At 33.7% G+C, this 22,182-nt stretch overlaps 1 protein-coding gene across 1 annotated transcript; it reads right to left on the reverse strand.

Moving 5' to 3' along the window:
• Window positions 1–18,423: 18,423 nt before the first annotated feature.
• On the reverse strand, window positions 18,424–21,063 carry LOC139889661 (violaxanthin de-epoxidase, chloroplastic-like). The gene is made up of 4 exons (XM_071872600.1): window positions 21,053–21,063; window positions 19,659–19,712; window positions 19,336–19,432; window positions 18,424–18,870 (listed from the first exon to the last, which is right to left on the reverse strand). The coding sequence occupies exons 1-4, from the start codon at window positions 21,061–21,063 to the stop codon at window positions 18,424–18,426; spliced, it is 609 nt and encodes a 202-aa protein (XP_071728701.1).
• Window positions 21,064–22,182: the final 1,119 nt, after the last annotated feature.

Below are 22,182 nucleotides of genomic sequence, written 5' to 3' on the forward strand. Positions count from 1 at the left end.
TCGAAGTTCTTGAAGCAGAATCATGACACGAAAACAAGTTCAAGTAAGATCATCACTTGAAATAAGATTGTTATAGTTATAGAAATTGAACCAAAGTTTGAATATGATTATTACCTTGTATTAGAATGATAACCTACTATAAGAAACAAAGATTTCTTGAGGTTGGATGATCACCTTACAAGATTGGAAGTGAGCTAGCAAACTTGAAAGTATTCTTGATTTTATGTAACTAGAACTTGTAGAATATATGAAGAACACTTAGAACTTGAAGATAGAACTTGAGAGAGATCAATTATATGAAGAAAATTGAAGAATGAAAGTGTTTGTAGGTGTTTTTGGTCGTTGGTGTATGGATTAGATATAAAGGATATGTAATTTTGTTTTCATGTAAATAAGTCATGAATGATTACTCATATTTTTATAATTTTATGAGATATTTCATGCTAGTTACCAAATGATGGTTCCCACATGTGTTATGTGACTCACATGGGCTGCTAAGAGCTGATAATTGGAGTGTATATACCAATAGTACATACATCTAAAAGCTGTGTATTGTACGAGTACGAATACGGGTGCATACGAGTAGAATTGTTGATGAAACTGAACGAGGATGTAATTGTAAGCATTTTTATTAAGTAGAAGTATTTTGATAAGTGTATTGAAGTCTTTCAAAAGTGTATAAATACATATTAAAACACTACATGTATATACATTTTAACTGAGTCGTTAAGTCATCGTTAGTCGTTACATGTAAGTGTTGTTTTGAAACCTTTAGGTTAACGATCTTGTTAAATGTTGTTAACCCAATGTTTATAATATCAAATGAGATTTTAAATTATTATATTATCATGATATTATCATGTATGAATATCTCTTAATATGATATATATACATTAAATGTCTTTACAACGATAATCGTTACATATATGTCTCGTTTCGAAATCCTTAAGTTAGTAGTCTTGTTTATATGTATATAACTCATTGTTAATATACTTATGGAGATACTTACTTATCATAATCTCATGTTAACCATATGTATATCCATATATATATCGTCATGTCATTTTTACAAGTTTTAACGTTCGTGAATCGCCGGTCAACTTGGGTGGTCAATTGTCTATATGAAACATATTTCAATTAATCAAGTCTTAACAAGTTTGATTGCTTAACATGTTGGAAACATTTAATCATGTAAATATCAATCTCAATTAATATATATAAACATGGAAAAGTTCGGGTCACTACAAGAATGGTGTTTCGGACTGGTTCGCCGGTAAGTGCTTCAGGTTCTTCACTGAGAGGTGAATTTGGTTGATGGAAAGGATCACCCTCTTCTTGTCTCCATTGATTAAGTCGACTACGAACCCATCCCCAATTCATCCAGAATTGATGATGGCTAATCGGTTGTTCCATTCCGGTTACACTGCTTTTAGAGTTCGAATGAATATCCATATCGGAATAGCTGTCGAAATCCGAGGAACTTGAACTGGTTGCAGAATTCATCTTACACGGTTCGATAAAAGAAATTTTCGATAGGAAATGAATTTCGGATATGAAATAGATTATAGGACGTAGATTAGTACCCTGTAATATATAATTTACATATACATATATAATACCAAAATACCATAAGTTACGGAGGAATCCTCGGAAGATGTCAGGCAGAGTTTACTGTAACAGATTCGCTAAGATATGAATTTTGTCTATACACTATCTATGCAATAAAGGCATTAAGACGTGTCTAGACTTAGAATGATAAGCAGAAAATTTTTCGACAAGAAATGATAAGCAAAACTTTTTGACATGCAGACACGGTCGAAGTCCAGACTCACTAATGCATCTTAACAACTATAAGTTAGACACACTAATGCAATTTCTGGTTCGCTAAGACCTATGCTCTGCTACCAACTGTCGTGACCCGTCCTAATCTATTCGGACGAATACAATAACATTTGGTTTCATTGCGAGGTACTGACCTCTATATGATACGTTTTACAAACATTGCATTCAGTTTAGCAGATGAACTCATTTCAAAATATAACCTTTCGATATAAATGACATATGATACCTATAATATGAATGACTAATCTATCATTGACTTAATAAACTTCTTTTTGAACTCGAATGACTTGAATGCAACGTCTTTTGAAATATGCCATGAATGACTCCAAGTAATATCTTTAAATTGAGCAAATGCACAGCGGAAGATTTCTTTCGTACCTGAGAATAAACATGCTTAAATGTGTCAACTAAAAGGTTGGTGAGTTCATAGATTTATCATAAATAATGATTTCAATAATAGTAATAGACCACAAGATTTCAGTTTCCATAAATATACATACACCGCAGTGTATAAAACCATTTTGCTTATGTTGAGGCTTCAGTAACCAACCTTAACAATAATATAATATATCATCTTTGCAAAGATGGAACGTACACCGGTGTTAATAAATAATCCTCGAAGTACTAAACATTCGCCCACTAGCTCTAACGTCTAGTGCAGCCTACAGGATGGGGGTGTCTGTAGTGACCCGAACTTTTCCATGTTTATATATATTAATTGAGATTGATATTTACATGATTAAATGTTTCCAACATGTTAAGCAATCAAACTTGTTAAGGCTTGATTAATTGAAATATGTTTCATATAGACAATTGACCACCCAAGTTGACCGGCGATTCACGAACGTTAAAACTTGTAAAAACGACATGACGATATATATATGGATATACATATGGTTAACATGAGATTATGATAAGTAAGTATCTCCATAAGTATATTAACAATGAGTTATATACATATAAACAAGACTACTAACTTAAGGATTTCGAAACGAGACATATATGTAACGATTATGGTTGTAACGACATTTAAATGTATATGTATCATATTAAGATATATTAATATATCATAATATCATGATAATATAATAATTTAACATCTCATTAGATATAATAAATAATGGGTTAACAACATTAATTGAGATCGTTAACTTAAAGGTTTCAAAACAACACTTACATGTAACGACTAACGATGACTTAACGACTCAGTTAAAATGTATATACATGTAGTGTAATTAGATGTATTAAAATACTTTTGGAAGACTTCAAGACATATATCAAAACACTCATACTTAACGAAAATGGTTACAGTTACTTTCCCATTCTTTTCTTTCATCAAGAATTCTAGTCGTATTCTTACCCGTATTATACACAGCTTCAAAACGTACTTACTATGGGTATATAATAATAGGAACTAGCATGGGATTCCACTCTTGATTATTTCATGTATGACTAATCAATTTTAACTTCTACCATGAGCTAGTCAACTAACTAGAACTCCTTTTAACCCCACTCACCACTCACCAATTACCACTCATCATTCACTCCATTTCACTTCCAATTCTCTTTCTAATTCTCTCTCAACACACACACACTATTATGAACGTATTTTTCCAGTAGTTAATCATCATCTTCATCAAAAATCACTTCAAGAATCAAGCTATAATCATCATAGGAAGAACACTTCAAGAACACTTCAAAAATCCCTTCAAGTTTACTAATTTACTTCCAAGCTTTCTAATCCATTCCAAGTAATCATCTAAGATCAAGAAACCTTTGTTATATACAGTAGGTTATCTTTCTTATTCAAGGTAATATTCATATTCAAACTTTGATTCAATTTCTATAACTATAAACTATCTTAATTCGAGTAAAAATCTTACTTGAACTTGTTTTTGTGTCATGATCCTACTTCAAGAACTTTCAAGCCATTCAAGATCCTTTGAAGCTAGATCATTTCTTGTCACTTCCAGTAGGTTTACCTACTAAACTTAAGGTAGTAATGATGTTCATAACATCATTCGATTCATATATATAAAACTATCTTATTCGAAGGTTTAAACTCGTAATCACTAGAACATAGTTTAGTAATTCTAAACTTGTTCGCAAACAAAAGTTAATCCTTCTAACTTGACTTTTAAAATTAACTAAACACGTGTTCTATATCTATATGATATGCTAACTTAATGGTTTAAAATCTGGAAACACGAAAAACACCGTAAAATCGGATTTACGCCGTCGTAGTAACACCGCGGGCTGTTTTGGGTTAGTTAATTAAAAACTATGATAAACTTTGATTTAAAAGTTGTTATTATGAGAAAATGATTTTTATTATGAACATGAAACTATACCCAAAAATTATGGTTAAACTCAAAGTGGAAGTATGTTTTCTAAAATGGTCATCTAGACGTCGTTCTTTCGACTGAAATGACTACCTTTACAAAAATGACTTGTAACTTATTTTTCCGACTATAAACCTATACTTTTTCTGTTTAGATTCATAAAATAAAGTTCAATATGAAACCATAGCAATTTGATTCACTCAAAACGGATTTAAAATGAAGAAGTTATGGGTAAAACAAGATTGAATAATTTTTTTCATTTTAGCTACGTGAAAATTGGTAACAAATCTATTTCAACCATAACTTAATCAACTTGTATTGTATATTATGTAATCTTGAGATACTATAGACACGTATACAATGTTTCGACCTATCATGTTGACACATCTATGTATATTTCGGAACAACCATAGACACTCTATATGTGAATGTTGGAGTTAGCTATACAGGGTTGAGGTTGATTCCAAAATATATATAGTTTGAGTTGTGATCAATACTGAGATACGTATACACTGGGTCGTGGATTAATTCAAGATAATATTTATCGATTTATTTCTGTACATCTAACTGTGGACAACTAGTTGTAGGTTACTAACGAGGACAGCTGACTTACTAAACTTAAAACATCAAAATATATTAAAAGTGTTGTAAATATATTTTGAACATACTTTAATATATATGTATATATTGTTATAGGTTCGTGAATCAACAGTGGCCAAGTCTTACTTCCCGACGAAGTAAAAATCTGTGAAAGTGAGTTATAGTCCCACTTTTAAAATCTAATATTTTTGGGATGAGAATACATGCAGATTTTATAAATGATTTACAAAATAGACACAAGTACGTGAAACTACATTCTATGGTTGAATTATCGAAATCGAATATGCCCCTTTTTATTAAGTCTGGTAATCTAAGAATTAGGGAACTGACACCCTAATTGACGCGAATCCTAAAGATAGATCTATTGGGCCTAATAAACCCCATCCAAAGTACTGGATGCTTTAGTACTTCGAAATTTATATCATATCCGAAGGGTGTCCCGGAATGATGGGGATATTCTTATATATACATCTTGTTAATGTCGGTTACCAGGTGTTCACCATATGAATGATTTTTATCTCTATGTATGGGATGTGTATTGAAATATGAAATCTTGTGGTCTATTGTTACGATTTGATATATATAGGTTAAACCTATAACTCACCAACATTTTTGTTGACGTTTAAAGCATGTTTATTCTCAGGTGAATATTAAGAGCTTCCGCTGTTGCATACTAAAATAAGGACAAGATTTGGAGTCCATGTTTGTATGATATTGTGTAAAAACTGCATTCAAGAAACTGATTTCGATGTAACATATTTGTATTGTAAACCATTATGTAATGGTCGTGTGTAAACAGGATATTTTAGATTATCATTATTTGATAATCTACGTAAAGCTTTTTAAACCTTATTTATGAAATAAAGGTTATGGTTTGTTTTAAAAATGAATGTAGTCTTTGAATAACGTCTCATATAGAGGTCAAAACCTCGCAACGAAATCAATTAATATGGAACGTTTTTAATCAATAAGAACGGGACATTTCAGTTGGTATCCGAGCGTTGGTCTTAGAGAACCAGAATTTTGCATTAGTGTGTCTTATCGAGTTTGTTAGGATGCATTAGTGAGTCTGGACTTCGACCGTGGTTACTTGAAAAATGATTGCTTAACAAATTTTGTTGGAAACTATATATTTTTAACATGTGAATATTATGTGATATATTAATCTCTTAACGCGTTTGATATTATGTGATAGATGTCTACCTCTAGAACAAGTCCCATTGACTCACCTAATAATAATGAAGAGTCAAATGTAAATTGGAATGATTCATGGACTGATTCACAAGTTCTCGAAGAGGAACCGGAAGAAGAATCGGAACCGGATGAAGAAATAGAACCGGTGGGAGAAATAATAAAACGGTTAAGTAAAAGAAAATCCTCAACCAACCGACCAAGGTTAATTATGATCAATGGTGTTTCCGCTAAGGAAGCAAAATATTGGGAGGATTACCAATTCTCCGATGAATCGGATTCTGACGAGAATTCCGATGATGTTATAGAAATTACCCCAACTGAATTTAAAAAGGCAAAAGAAAATAATAAGGGAAAGGGCATAAAAATAGAGAAATCTAATTCCAACCCCGATGAACTTTATATGTATCGTCAACCCCCGAAGTCCTTAAGTTGTAACAATGACCCGGGAACCTCTAAACCACCAGATTTTTCTAAACCAATGTGGAAAGCGACGGCTCGTATTAGGGGAACATCATATATCCCTAGAAACTTAGTAAAACGAACCAAAACCGAAGAAGAAGAAACAAGCAAGTCGGAATAAGATAGTTGTATTCGTGTGGTGTAATATATGTAATATAGTGTGCTTATGCTTTATGATATATGTAAAAATTTCTTGTATTAATAAGTATTTTTTTTTATGAATCTAACTCTTGTCTATTTTACAGTATAAAAACACAAAATGGATAGACAACCCAATATTTTAAGAGACCTACCCGGAGACATGATTGATGAAATGTTGTCTAGAGTCGGTCAGAATTCTTCGGCACAACTATTTAAGGCGAGATCAGTATGTAAGACATTCGAAGAACGTTCCAAGAATGCCTTGGTTTATAAAAGGCTTTCGTTCGAAAGATGGGGGATATCACATTGGAAAATCCATAAGTTACGATGTGTTTACTTTGACGCATATATTGCGGGGAACCCAAATGCTATTTTACGCAATGGGTTAAGAAATTATTTTGACTCAATATATCCGAATATTGGACTTCGTGATTTAGAAAAAGCGGCTAACATGCAACATAAAGAAGCATGTTATGCTTACAGATTAGTAATGTTCGCTTCTCACCAAAGTGAGAACAAGAACATCGGCCTACAACTATTAAACAAAACGTTCCCACAAGTGACGGAGTCGGTAATTGAGGTAAGAAATGAGGTTTTTAGATTGTTACGGGACTGTTGGACATTACGTAACCCTCGTCCCTTTGACGACGTTACAACACGATGTCTTATCAACGGCCATAACGGTTATGTTCCACAAGACCAAGGATGGGAAGTAGTCCTAGTAAAACCAGAATGCATGACTTGTTTCTGGACGTATGAATTACGTGTCTTTATTGCCTTTGCTGAACGACTTGTGTACTAGCTAGAATTATCTTCACAACTATCTTGTATCAAAGTTATTGTGTGCTATATTTCATGCTTTATGTAAAATAAGCGGTATTGTAAGTTTGTAAAATATTGTATAAAAGTTTGAACGCGAAATATTATTATAATCAGTTTTTCATATAGAATTGTAGTAGTTGAATTGTATATTAGCTACTAAGTATGAACTTAACGGGTAGGTACTACCCGAATTTAAACTTATAAAACGCTAATATGAAAAAAAAGCTTTTATAAATGAGTTCATATTATGCTACGAAATACTATTAACTACTCTTAATATTCTGTATGATTAACTTGTTCCATTTGACTATTTTGAAGGAAATGGCACCGACTACTCGACACACCGTGAATATGAATGAAGAGGAATTCCGTACTTTTCTAGCTTCAAACATAGCCGCAGTACAGGCTGCGCTACATACCAACAATAACCTTGGATCTAGCAGTACAGGAAATCGTGTAGGATGCACATACAAAGAATTCACTGCCTGCAAACCTTTGGAATTTGATGGAACCGAAGGACCGATCGGATTGAAACGGTGGACCGAGAAGGTCGAATCGGTGTTTCCCATAAGTAAGTGTACTGAAGAGGACAAAGTAAAGTACGCTTCGCATACCTTCACAGGTTCTGCGTTAACATGGTGGAATACCTATCTAGAGCAAGTGGGACAAGATGATGCGTACGCACTACCGTGGTCAGCATTCAAGCACTTGATGAACGAGAAGTACCGTCCCAGAACCGAGGTCAATAAGCTCAAGACAGAACTTAGAGGGTTACGAACCCAAGGATTTGATATTACCACGTACGAAAGACGATTCACAGAATTGTGCCTATTGTGTCCGGGAGCATTCGAAGATGAGGAAGAGAAGATCGACGCGTTTGTGAAAGGATTACCGGAAAGAATCCAAGAAGATATAAGTTCACACGAGCCCGCCTCCATACAACAGGCATGTAGAATGGCTCACAAACTAGTGAACCAGATTGAAGAAAGAATTAAAGAACAGACTGCTGAAGAGGCCAATGTGAAGCAAGTCAAAAGAAAGTGGGAGGAAAACGGTGATAAGAATCACCAATACAACAACAACAGCAATTACAACAATAATCGCAACAATCATCCCAACAATCGCAACATCAATCGCAACTACAACAAACGGCCCAACAACAACAACAACAGCAACTACAACAATCATCCCAACAACAATAATAACCGCAACAACAACAACAACAATCAGAAGCAGCTATGCCAAAGGTGTGAAAAGTATCACTTGGGGTTCTGCACCAAATTTTGCAACAAGTGTAAAAGAAATGGTCATAGCGCGGCAAAGTGTGAGGTCTACGGACCAGGGGTTAATAGAACGAAAGGAACAAATGGTGTCGGAACGAGTAATGGCAGAGCAAGTAGTGTCGGAGCAAGTTATGCCAATGTAGTTTGTTATAAATGTGGAAAACCAGGCCACATTATTAGAAATTGCCCGAACCAGGAGAACACGAATGGACAAGGCCGCGGAAGAGTTTTCAATATTAATGCGGCAGAGGCACAGGAAGACCCGGAGCTTGTTACGGGTACGTTTCTTATTGACAATAAATCTGCTTACGTTTTATTTGATTCGGGTGCGGATAGAAGCTATATGAGTAGAGATTTTTGTGCTAAATTAAGTTGTCCATTGACGCCTTTGGATAGTAAATTTTTACTCGAATTAGCAAATGGTAAATTAATTTCAGCAGATAATATATGTCGGAATCGAGAAATTAAACTGGTTAGCGAAACATTTAAGATTGACTTGATACCAGTAGAGTTAGGGAGTTTTGATGTGATAATCGGTATGGACTGGTTGAAAGAAGTGAAAGCAGAGATCGTTTGTTACAAAAATGCAATTCGCATTATACGAGAAAAAGGAAAACCCTTAATGGTGTACGGAGAAAAGGGCAACACGAAGCTACATCTTATTAGTAATTTGAAGGCACAAAAACTAATAAGAAAAGGTTGCTATGTTGTTCTAGCACACGTCGATAAAGTACAAACTGAAGAAAAGAGCATCAATGATGTTCCCGTCGCAAAAGAATTTCCCGATGTATTTCCGAAAGAATTACCGGGATTACCCCCACATCGATCCGTTGAATTTCAAATAGATCTTGTACCAGGAGCAGCACCAATAGTTTGTGCTCCTTACAGACTCGCACCCAGTGAGATGAAAGAACTGCAAAGCCAATTACAAGAACTTTTAGAGCATGGTTTCATTCGACCAAGCACATCACCGTGGGGAGCTCCTGTTTTGTTTGTCAAGAAGAAAGATGGTACATTCAGGTTGTGTATCGACTACCGAGAGTTGAACAAACTTACCATCAAGAACCGCTACCCACTACCGAGAATCGACGACTTATTTGATCAACTACAAGGCTCGTCTATTTATTCAAAGATTGACTTACGTTCCGGGTATCATCAAATGCGGGTGAAAAAAGATGATATTCTAAAGACTGCTTTCAGAACACGTTACGGTCATTACGAGTTTATGGTCATGCCGTTTGGTTTAACTAATGCACCAGCTGTGTTCATGGACCTTATGAACCGAGTGTGTGGACCATACCTTGACAAGTTTGTCATTGTTTTCATTGATGACATACTTATTTACTCAAAGAATGACCAAGAACACGGTGAACATTTGAGAAAGGTGTTAGAAGTATTGAGGAAGGAAGAATTGTACGCTAAGTTTTTAAAGTGTGCATTTTGGTTGGAAGAAGTTCAATTCCTCGGTCACATAGTGAACAAAGAAGGTATTAAGGTGGATCCGGCAAAGATAGAAACTGTTGAAAAGTGGGAAACCCCGAAAACTCCGAAACACATACGCCAGTTTTTAGGACTAGCTGGTTACTACAGAAGGTTCATCCAAGACTTTTCCAGAATAGCAAAACCCTTGACTGCATTAACGCATAAAGGGAATAAATTTGAATGGAATGATGAACAAGAGAAAGCGTTTCAGTTATTGAAGAAAAAGCTAACTACGGCACCTATATTGTCATTGCCTGAAGGGAATGATGATTTTGTGATTTATTGTGACGCATCAAAGCAAGGTCTCGGTTGTGTATTAATGCAACGAACGAAGGTGATTGCTTATGCGTCTAGACAATTGAAGATTCACGAACAAAATTATACGACGCATGATTTGGAATTAGGCGCGGTTGTTTTTGCATTAAAGACTTGGAGGCACTACTTATATGGGGTCAAAAGTATTATATATATCGACCACAAAAGTCTTCAACACATATTTAATCAGAAACAACTGAATATGAGGCAGCGTAGGTGGATTGAATTATTGAATGATTACGACTTTGAGATTCGTTACCACCCGGGGAAGGCAAATGTGGTAGCCGATGCCTTGAGCAGGAAGGACAGAGAACCCATTCGAGTAAAATCTATGAATATAATGATTCATAATAACCTTACTACTCAAATAAAGGAGGCGCAACAAGGAGTTTTAAAAGAGTGAAATTTAAAGGATGAAATACCCAAAGGATCGGAGAAACATCTTAATATTCGGGAAGACGGAACCCGGTATAGGGCTGAAAGGATTTGGGTACCAAAATTTGGAGATATGAGAGAAATGGTACTTAGAGAAGTTCATAAAACCAGATACTCAATACATCCTGAAACGGGGAAGATGTACAAGGATCTCAGGAAATATTTTTGGTGGCCGGGTATGAAAGCCGATGTTGCTAAATACGTAGGAGAATGTTTGACGTGTTCTAAGGTCAAAGCTGAGCATCAGAAACCATCAGGTCTACTTCAACAACCCGAAATCCCGGAATGGAAATGGGAAAACATTACCATGGATTTCATCACTAAATTGCCAAGGACTGCAAGTGGTTTTGATACTATTTGGGTAATAGTTGATCGTCTCACCAAATCAGCACATTTCCTGCCAATAAGAGAAGATGACAAGATGGAGAAGTTAGCACGACTGTATTTGAAGGAAGTCGTCTCCAGACATGGAATACCAATCTCTATTATCTCTGATAGGGATGGCAGATTTATTTCAAGATTCTGGCAGACATTACAGCAAGCATTAGGAACTCGTCTAGACATGAGTACTGCCTATCATCCACAAACTGATGGGCAGAGCGAAAGGACGATACAAACGCTTGAAGACATGCTACGAGCATGTGTTATTGATTTCGGAAACAGTTGGGATCGACATCTACCGTTAGCAGAATTTTCCTACAACAACAGCTACCATTCAAGCATTAAGATGGCGCCGTTTGAAGCACTTTATTGTAGAAAGTGCAGGTCTCCAATTTGTTGGAGTGAAGTGGGGGATAGACAGATTACGGGTCCAGAGATTATACAAGAAACTACCGAGAAGATCATCCAAATTCAACAACGGTTGAAAACCGTCCAAAGTCGACAAAAGAGCTACGCTGACATTAAAAGAAAAGATATAGAATTTGAAATTGGAGAGATGGTCATGCTTAAAGTTGCACCTTGGAAAGGCGTTGTTCGATTTGGTATACAAGGGAAATTAAATCCAAGGTATATTGGACCATTCAAGATTATTGATCGTGTCGGACCAGTAGCTTACCGACTTGAGTTACCTCAACAACTCACGGCTGTACATAACACTTTCCACGTCTCGAATTTGAAGAAATGTTTTGTTAAAGAAAATCTCACTATTCCGTTAGATGAAATCCAAATCAACAAAAAACTCCAATTCATCGAAGAACCCGTCGAAATAATGGATCGTGAGGTTAAAAGACTTAAGCAAAACAAGATACCAATTGTTAAGGTTCGATGGAATGCTCGTAGAGGACCCGAGTTCACCTGGGAGCGTGAAGATCAGATGAAGAAGAAATACCCGCATCTATTTCCAGAAGATTCGTCAACACCTTCAACAGCTTAAAATTTCGGGACGAAATTTATTTAACGGGTAGGTACTGTAGTGACCCGAACTTTTCCATGTTTATACATATTAATTGAGATTGATATTTACATGATTAAATGTTTCCAACATGTTAAGCAATCAAACTTGTTAAGGCTTGATTAATTGAAATATGTTTCATATAGACAATTGACCACCCAAGTTGACCGGCGATTCACGAACGTTAAAACTTGTAAAAACGACATGATGATATATATATGGATATACATATGGTTAACATGAGATTATGATAAGTAAGTATCTCCATAAGTATATTAACAATGAGTTATATACATATAAACAAGACTACTAACTTAAGGATTTCGAAACGAGACATATATGTAACGATTATCGTTGTAACGACATTTAAATGTATATATATCATATTAAGATATATTAATATATAATAATATCATGATAATATAATAATTTAACATCTCATTAGATATAATAAACAATGGGTTAACAACATTAATTGAGATCGTTAACTTAAAGGTTTCAAAACAACACTTACATGTAACGACTAACGATGACTTAACGACTCAGTTAAAATGTATATAGATGTAGTGTAATTAGATGTATTAAAATACTTTTGGAAGACTTCAAGACATATATCAAAACACTCATACTTAACGAAAATGGTTACAGTTACTTTCCCATTCTTTTCTTTCATCAAGAATTCTAGTCGTATTCTTACCCGTATTATACATAGCTTCAAAACGTACTTACTATGGGTATATACCAATAGGAACTAGCATGGGATTCCACTCTTGATTATGTCATGTATGACTAATCAATTTTAACTTCTACCATGAGCTAGTCAACTAACTAGAACTCCTTTTAACCCCACTCACCACTCACCAATTACCACTCATCATTCACTCCATTTCACTTCCAATTCTCTTTCTAATTCTCTCTCAACACGCACACACTATTATGAATGTATTTTTCCAGTAGTTAATCATCATCTTCATCAAAAATCACTTCAATAATCAAGCTATAATCATCATAGGAAGAACACTTCAAGAACACTTCAAAAATCCCTTCAAGTTTACTAATTTACTTCCAAGCTTTCTAATCCATTCCAAGTAATCATCTAAGATCAAGAAACCTTTGTTATATACAGTAGGTTATCTTTCTTATTCAAGGTAATATTCATATTCAAACTTTGATTCAATTTCTATAACTATAAACTATCTTAATTCGAGTAAAAATCTTACTTGAACTTGTTTTTGTGTCATGATCCTACTTCAAGAACTTTCAAGCCATCCAAGATCCTTTGAAGCTAGATCATTTATTGTCACTTCCAGTAGGTTTACCTACTAAACTTAAGGTAGTAATGATGTTCATAACATCATTCGATTCATATATATAAAACTATCTTATTCGAAGGTTTAAACTCGTAATCACTAGAACATAGTTTAGTAATTCTAAACTTATTCGCAAACAAAAGTTAATCCTTATAACTTGACTTTTAAAATTAACTAAACACATGTTCTATATCTATATGATATGCTAACTTAATGGTTTAAAATCTGGAAACACGAAAAACACCGTAAAACCGAATTTACGCCGTCGTAGTAACACCGCGGGCTGTTTTGGGTTAGTTAATTAAAAACTATGATAAACTTTGATTTAAAAGTTGTTATTCTGAGAAAATGATTTTTATTATGAACATGAAACTATATCCAAAAATTATGGTTAAACTCAAAGTGGAAGTATGTTTTCTAAAATGGTCATCTAGACGTCGTTCTTTCGACTGAAATGACTACCTTTACAAAAACGACTTGTAACTTATTTTTCCGACTATAAACCTATACTTTTTCTGTTTAGATTCATAAAATAAAGTTCAATATGAAACCATAGCAATTTGATTCACTCAAAACGGATTTAAAATGAAGAAGTTATGTGTAAAACAAGATTGAATAATTTTTCTCATTTTAGCTACGTGAAAATTGGTAACAAATCTATTTCAATCATAACTTAATCAACTTGTATTGTATATTATGTAATCTTGAGATACCATAGACACGTATACAATGTTTCAACCTATCATGTCGACACATCTATATATATTTCGGAACAACCATAGACACTCTATATGTGAATGTTGGAGTTAGCTATACAGGGTTAAGGTTGATTCTAAAATATATATAGTTTGAGTTGTGATTAATACTGAGATACGTATACACTGGGTCGTGGATTGATTCAAGATAATATTTATCGATTTATTTCTGTACATCTAACTGTGGACAACTAGTTGTAGGTTACTAACGAGGACAGCTGACTTAATAAACTTAAAACATCAAAATATATTAAAAGTGTTGTAAATATATTTTGAACATACTTTAATATATATGTATATATTGTTATAGGTTCGTGAATCAACAGTGGCCAAGTCTTACTTCCCGACGAAGTAAAAATCTGTGAAAGTGAGTTATAGCCCCACTTTTAAAATCTAATATTTTTGGGATGAGAATACATGCAGGTTTTATAAATGATTTACAAAATAGACACAAGTACGTGAAACTACATTCTATGGTTGAATTATCGAAATCGAATATGCCCCTTTTTATTAAGTCTGGTAATCTAAGAATTAGGGAACAGACACCCTAATTGACGCGAATCCTAAAGATAGATCTATTGGGCCTAACAAACCCCATCCAAAGTACCGGATGCTTTAGTACTTCGAAATTTATATCATATCCGAAGGGTGTCCCGGAATGATGGGGATATTCTTATATATGCATCTTGTTAATGTCGGTTACCAGGTGTTCACCATATGAATGATTTTTATCTCTATGTATGGGATGTGTATTGAAATATGAAATCTTGTGGTCTATTGTTACGATTTGATATATATAGGTTAAACCTATAACTCACCAACATTTTTGTTGACGTTTAAAGCATGTTTATTCTCAGGTGAATATTAAGAGCTTCCGCTGTTGCATACTAAAATAAGGACAAGATTTGGAGTCCATGTTTGTATGATATTGTGTAAAAACTGCATTCAAGAAACTGATTTCGATGTAACATATTTGTATTGTAAACCATTATGTAATGGTCGTGTGTAAACAGGATATTTTAGATTATCATTATTTGATAATCTACGTAAAGCTTTTTAAACCTTATTTATGAAATAAAGGTTATGGTTTGTTTTAAAAATGAATGCAGTCTTTGAAAAACGTCTCATATAGAGGTCAAAACCTCGCAACAAAATCAATTAATATGGAACGTTTTTAATCAATAAGAACGGGACATTTCAGTGTCAAGCCCGATAGATCTATCTTTAGGATTCGCGCTTACATGCTCTTATAGCATGTAACTAAATTACCTATCACATCAATCCGCAGAATATCATTTTTAATCACTTGTCTCTATTTCGTAAAGCATTTATAAAATATCGCATGTATTCTCAGCCCAAAAATATATATTGTAAAAGTAAGTAAAAAGGGAGCAAATGAAACTCACCATCATAATCATGTATCATAATCTTAACTATCATCTTATCAATCATTATCATCATAAACTCATCATATTAATTCGATTACCATCATAATTATAATCAAAATCCTACGGTTTAACATCCTCACAATCGTTACGATCCCCCTCATCATCACTATTATGCTCATAATCATATATGATATCATCATTAACTCGCTATAAAAGATAGAACAGGTACTGTAGCAGTAGTAATAACAAGATAGTGGCGTGGTTTTCAATCAGAAACACTTGCATGTGTTGGGTGGGAGTCTCGTTCGAACACAGGAACAAGCAAAACAACTCCATCGAATAATTTGGTTATTGAATTGGTTCTTGGCTTCTTTGCGTTTGAAACTCAACAGATACAGAAAAAAGAAATAACAATGGTAGTCGACTTCTTTGATTACCTCCTACATCATCATTATGTCACATTCCATTATCATTTTTAATATTCCAAGTGGGTTATTAGTATTTGGAATTGTCGGCCACCTTTGTCCAAGAGATTGGATCCAATTTTTAAAACGTACACTATTCATATATGTCCTTATCTTGCATGATTTAAAAGGGTGTTGGAATGATAAAGGTGGTGTTTTAATAAACGAGAGAAACAAGAGGTGATTGGCGGTTTTTGTTGGATTTGATTGAACAGGTGCAGTGGTCTGTGATGGTGTTCGAAAGAGAAAGAAACAGGAAAATACGTGTTGCAGTACAACAGCCTGGTTGTCGTCTTCGTACAGTAAACAGGAGACTAGTAGCAAGTGTATAGCAGTGTTGCAGCAACCAATCGGGTATTATATCAATGATAAAGATGGCGGTGGTGTTTTGCCATAGTGGTTCCGGTGTTCGAGCTTGAAACAGCAAAGAAGGAGACAAAAAGAAAATAGAAAATGGGTTTTTACGATGGGGTGGTAACGGTTGCAGATTGTTGATGGTGATGGTAATCACGGTGGTTGTTGTGGTGGTTTAGTGGTGGTTAACAGTGGTGGTTAACAGTGGTGGTTCTCGAATAGTGATGATGGCTCATGAGGGTTGATGGTTATGATGGAGGTTGTGAGGGTGGAGATTTACGGATGGTTTTTGGTTGCTCGATCCCACAGAAAACATAAATATATGCTAGAGTTGTGCGGTTTTTGTGTATCTATCATGCAATGAATGTAGGTAATATATAAAGTAGAACACAGTAATTAACAAGATAATTTTTCAAACGTTGATAATTTTCCAAACGTTTTAATCAATGAAAGAATATATTAATCCACAATATAATAACCAACACACACAGTACACCATCAATAATATGGTTTCTAGATTCAATCAAGGGCAATTTAGAACAGTAATATATATATAATAATAATATTAATAATATAATAATAATAATAAACGTGTGAATATGTTAGCCGTCATCATTTACGGACTGGATTTCGTGCTCCGTTGATAATGGATAAAAGTACACAGAAAAATCCTAAATTTTTATATTAAACATCTTTACTCATTCTAATCATTAATTTATAGAAACGTCATTAATTGTTTAAAACTATTAAATCAACTGTCCGCGCTCGATCCCAGGTAAAATGTTAAAATTTACTAATTAGGTCCTAAATTTACTTTTAGTAAAGCTATAATTTATATAACTATTTCTCAGATCACCGTTTATTTTAAAATCACATAAGTTCCTTTTAAACTCGTCTAATATCGATCGAATGACAATTGAGCGTTACCGTCGTTTACTAAATAACTTCGAAACTTTATATATATATTCTATATACTTTATTTATATATATAGATTCTTTTTAAATAATAATTATTATATATTATTATTATTATTATTTTACATAATTAATTCTAACAATTACAATATATAATATTTCATATTATTATATACATATATATATATACATTTAAATTAAATATATGCATATTTATTTACACGTAATCGTATCGTGAGTCGTCGGGTATAGTCAAAGGTCAAATGAATTTATGAAAACAGTTCAAAAATTTTGAGACTTAACATTACAGACTTTGCTTATCGTGTCGAAATCATATAAAGATTTAAGTTTAAATTTGGTCGAAAATTTCCGGGTCGTCACACAAGGGGACCCAATTGAAATGATAGATTTATGTGATGCATCACCACCAGTAACATAAAACTCTAATGTTAGCCTCTAGATAATAGAATATACAAGTGTGTTAAAGAAAACATCATTTGTTTATGTATCATGTACGTGCTGACGGGTCAACTCAGCTAGAATTACTCCATTAACATCATGTATTTTACACACCCTTCAGCCTTTTTTAAATTTCCTCCAGCCTTCTGTAAATTTAATTGTGCATCCATTAGTGCGACTAATTATATACATATACAAATATACAAATTCTGCACATAATTATATACATATAAAAATATACAATTTCTGCACATAGGGTTAAGATTACAATATCATTTAGATCATATATATCTTGATCATAGTAACAGAAAACAACTAAACCCGATCATATTACAATTAATTATATACATATACAAATATACTATTTAAGTTCCTAAAAGACGATTATAGAGTTTTATTGTGAAATATAACAGCAGGTCTAATCAGCCAATGATCTATCAACAGCAAGCACTTGAGCTTTCTGTCTAGTATCAACAAGGTACGGAACGGGCCGCGCGTTGTCGCGGCTTCGTTCGTTTTGTCGTTGGTGATGTATTGTGAGGTGCATTGTAGGCGTGGTTGTTATAAGTTACACCCGGTTGATTCGGATCTTGAACAAATTTTTGCACTGCAGATCGAGTAAAGAATCCGCCATCTGGAGTCTTTATACGCCACGTCAGATCGCCAACAAGTTTACTGGATTCCATGTGGAACTCATGCAGCTGACAATCGAAAACGTCAAATGTCGGATTTAGTCCGCTTGTTATGAACCATTTTCCGCTGAAGTCCTTGAGGTTGAAGGTTTGGACCACTGCACTTGGATCCGGGACCGGGAATTCACCCACGTCAGATTTACGTGGCACGCATTTCTTTCGTGAAACTGCACACTCGTTGAACTGATCCACTACACTGTTTTCGAACAAGTCACCACATTTTATCTGTGAAACAGAAGTTCATGAATATGTGAAAATCAAGATCGTTTGTAGCATAATGTTTTAGAGGTGGCAAGATGAGTGGGTCGGGCTGGTTGGGTAATGGATTATAACGGGTGTGGTTGTTAAGGGTTACATTTTTTTTTCCAAATTTCAGGAGTTTTGAAGATTAGAAAACAACAAAATTACAATTAGTATCTGAAATTTTATATAAACCGGTTTAGGAACTTGTATGCATATAAAAATAAGCCTTCGGGTGACTTTCAACCTTTGTTTAAACCGTTGAACCAATTTGATTCATTTTATATAAACACAACCCACATTGACCCAATTTATATAAACACAACCCAAATTGGCCCAATTTATATAAACACAACCCAATTTGACCCATTTATAAGTAAACGGGTCAAAATGTCCACATCAAACACAAATTAAAAAAAAAAAAAAAAATGAATGAGTAGAAGATATTACTTGGCATTCAGTCTCATCAGGTCTATTGTTGCAAGTCTGGAGACAAGCAACATTTGCTGCACAAGACGGGTTTGCAATACATTTCGCAAGTTCGATCCTATAACAAGCACACACTCTTAATACTAATAGCTTACAAATAAGATAAGTCATAAAATTCCATATTCAAGATTAATAGATGATAAAGGGTAACAAGGATAAGGATTGCAGTAGAGTTTTTATAACTTTATATTATAGCAATTTAGCAAAATGAAATTGTGAATATATGTTTCTATTGAATTTAAAAAAGTAATAATTGTAAAAGAAATAAGAGTTGGGTGAAATACCTGCATTCTTTGAGTAAGCAAGTACAAGTTTTAAGAGCATCAACAGCATCAACCCTGGGAATCACAACAAATGTGCAAACCAATACGATAGCCAACTGTACAAATTGTCTCCATTGTCTTTGAAAAATCAAAGTCGCGCCCTTTAATTATTTATTTCCTTCATAAAAAGAAAGAAAAAAAGATTTCAATATTCAAAGATTCAAAATGAAAATTAGAATGTTCCAGATATTCAATATCACATAATCATATTCAAAATGAAAAATCAGTCATCCCTGTAATGTAGTAACACTGTAAAAAAAAAAAAAAAACATGAAGAACATCACCAAATAATTATTACAAGAAATTACCTCTACACTTGTGTTGATGCTATGTATTGGAGATTTCTCCTTATTGGAGTTGAATAACTAGTATTCAAATGTCATTGTAGTAACAGACTATCATCATGTTAAATGAAGGTAATAAACACAATTAGATATCAATTATAGGTCTCTACTTGATAGTTTGTGGGTCATGAGCACCTAACATTTAATAATATGCCATATTGGCAAACAAAATATACATACAAACGAACTCGTTATTATCAGCGATAAACATAATTTTTTTTTTTTTTTTTTTTTTTTTTTGCTAATTTGCTGGTACTAAAGGCACATGTTATTCAGGAAAATAAATTACCACATATGACAAAGATGTGAATGCAATACTAATTGTACATGTAAGTCACGTAAGTGAATGTAACAAAAACGATAAAAGACATGAATCCAGGTCTGATGGCAATGTGGTTCTGCATACAAAGTTCCATTTTGACATCAATTTAAAACCTGCTTATACTCGACCATCACAACCATATCATATACCATTTTGAAGCTTGCAGGGTCTACATTCTAAATCAATTTTCAGTTTTTACCAAAACTTAGCTAAAACATCCAAACTCACTTAACTCGCCATATGAGACGTGTCTACATTGATGGTTATCCAAATTGACCCCCATTTGACACACACGGGTGAAGTGTCCAAGTAGTCAAAACTATGACTTTTTTTTCATTTTGGCTATAGTTTTATTATCAATATCAATATCAATAGAATACTTAGAAAACTGAATGTACTCATATCCGACCCAAAGGTTTTACTTTTAACTGCACATCTCATAAGATTTGTTCATTGCGTATTTGCTGCACATCTCATAAGAAAATTGTTATTTTAACGTAGTAGTATAAACATCCCAGCATTATAAAAACATACTCTAAATATAAAACATCCATCCCTGATATCTTTGTTTGCTTACTGCTATTGCATTTTGCATACTGACATTTAATCTTAAAACATGTGTGGTCAAATTTGGTTCATAAATGTTTTAGTTATGTAAGTCACAATTGGGTTGGAAAATTTTTGTGTACCTGGATGCCATCTTTATGTACTGTTTCTACAATTTCCTTTTAATTCAATATAAAGGTTTTTCAAGAAAAACTGCAAATGAAATTTTAAGGTTACCTCTAACATTTAAAGATCCAATTGATTGATGAAGAACCATGTTGTTGACAATTATCAAACATAACAGAATCCAAACACCTAGATTTTTTTACAAATAAAAGTAATAGTGATAGCAGGACAACACAAATTAAACTCCCGACTTAACTACCGCAAAAAAATCAAATGAATCAACATCCAGATATATAAAACTAACCTGATTACGATTTATGCAAAAATCAAATGAATTGATTTATTCTTCAAATACAGATTCTGTTATCGATCGTTCGTACCGGCACGGCTTTTGGAGCAAACGGCTGAGTGCAAGCGATGTCAGTGGTTTGTGGTGGCGCTGGTTGGGTGGTGGCGCTGGCGGCACTGGTCTCCGTAGATGGTGGTGGAGCTGAGTATTTTAGTGAATGGGTTAAACAAATATCTTAGTATCTTAGTGAAATGGGTGAGGGAAATAACCCCGCCATATTATAAATAAAAGGAAAGGAAGATGGAATATAGACTTGTGTTTTCAACTGTGCACAATTCATTCATTTTAGTGAAATAAGGAGGAAAAAACAAATCTAATTTAAGTGTGAATGTGAAAATATATTTAGCTAAAAAAAAGGGAAAATTCCCCCACTTTTTTGACCAAAAAAAATTTTACACCAGCTGTGTTCGATTAAATCTTAGACATGTAATATTTATTACTAGTACAGAGAACCGTGGAATCACGGGATTTTAAAGGAATTTTTTTTAATTATATGTTATATAATCAAACATGTAGATAAAATAACATGATTCGTCAAGTTTTACGAAATAAAAAATAACAATGTTTAACTGAATATTTGAAAGAAAGACAAACAAAAACTACAATCCAAAAGCGTAGTCTTAAAATACAAAACGTTAACAAACAAAATGGAAACCATCTTTAACAATTCATTACTTTCAAAAATCATCACATCTTCTAAGACAGCGTGATTGGTTAACGCCCGAACCTATAAAAAAATATACCAATAATTTACTTGCTTAAACTAACAAATAAGGATAAAGTCATTCTCAAATACTG

This window comes from Rutidosis leptorrhynchoides, chromosome 2 (assembly GCF_046630445.1).
Source record: "Rutidosis leptorrhynchoides isolate AG116_Rl617_1_P2 chromosome 2, CSIRO_AGI_Rlap_v1, whole genome shotgun sequence".
NCBI classification, from domain to species: Eukaryota; Viridiplantae; Streptophyta; class Magnoliopsida; order Asterales; family Asteraceae; genus Rutidosis; species Rutidosis leptorrhynchoides.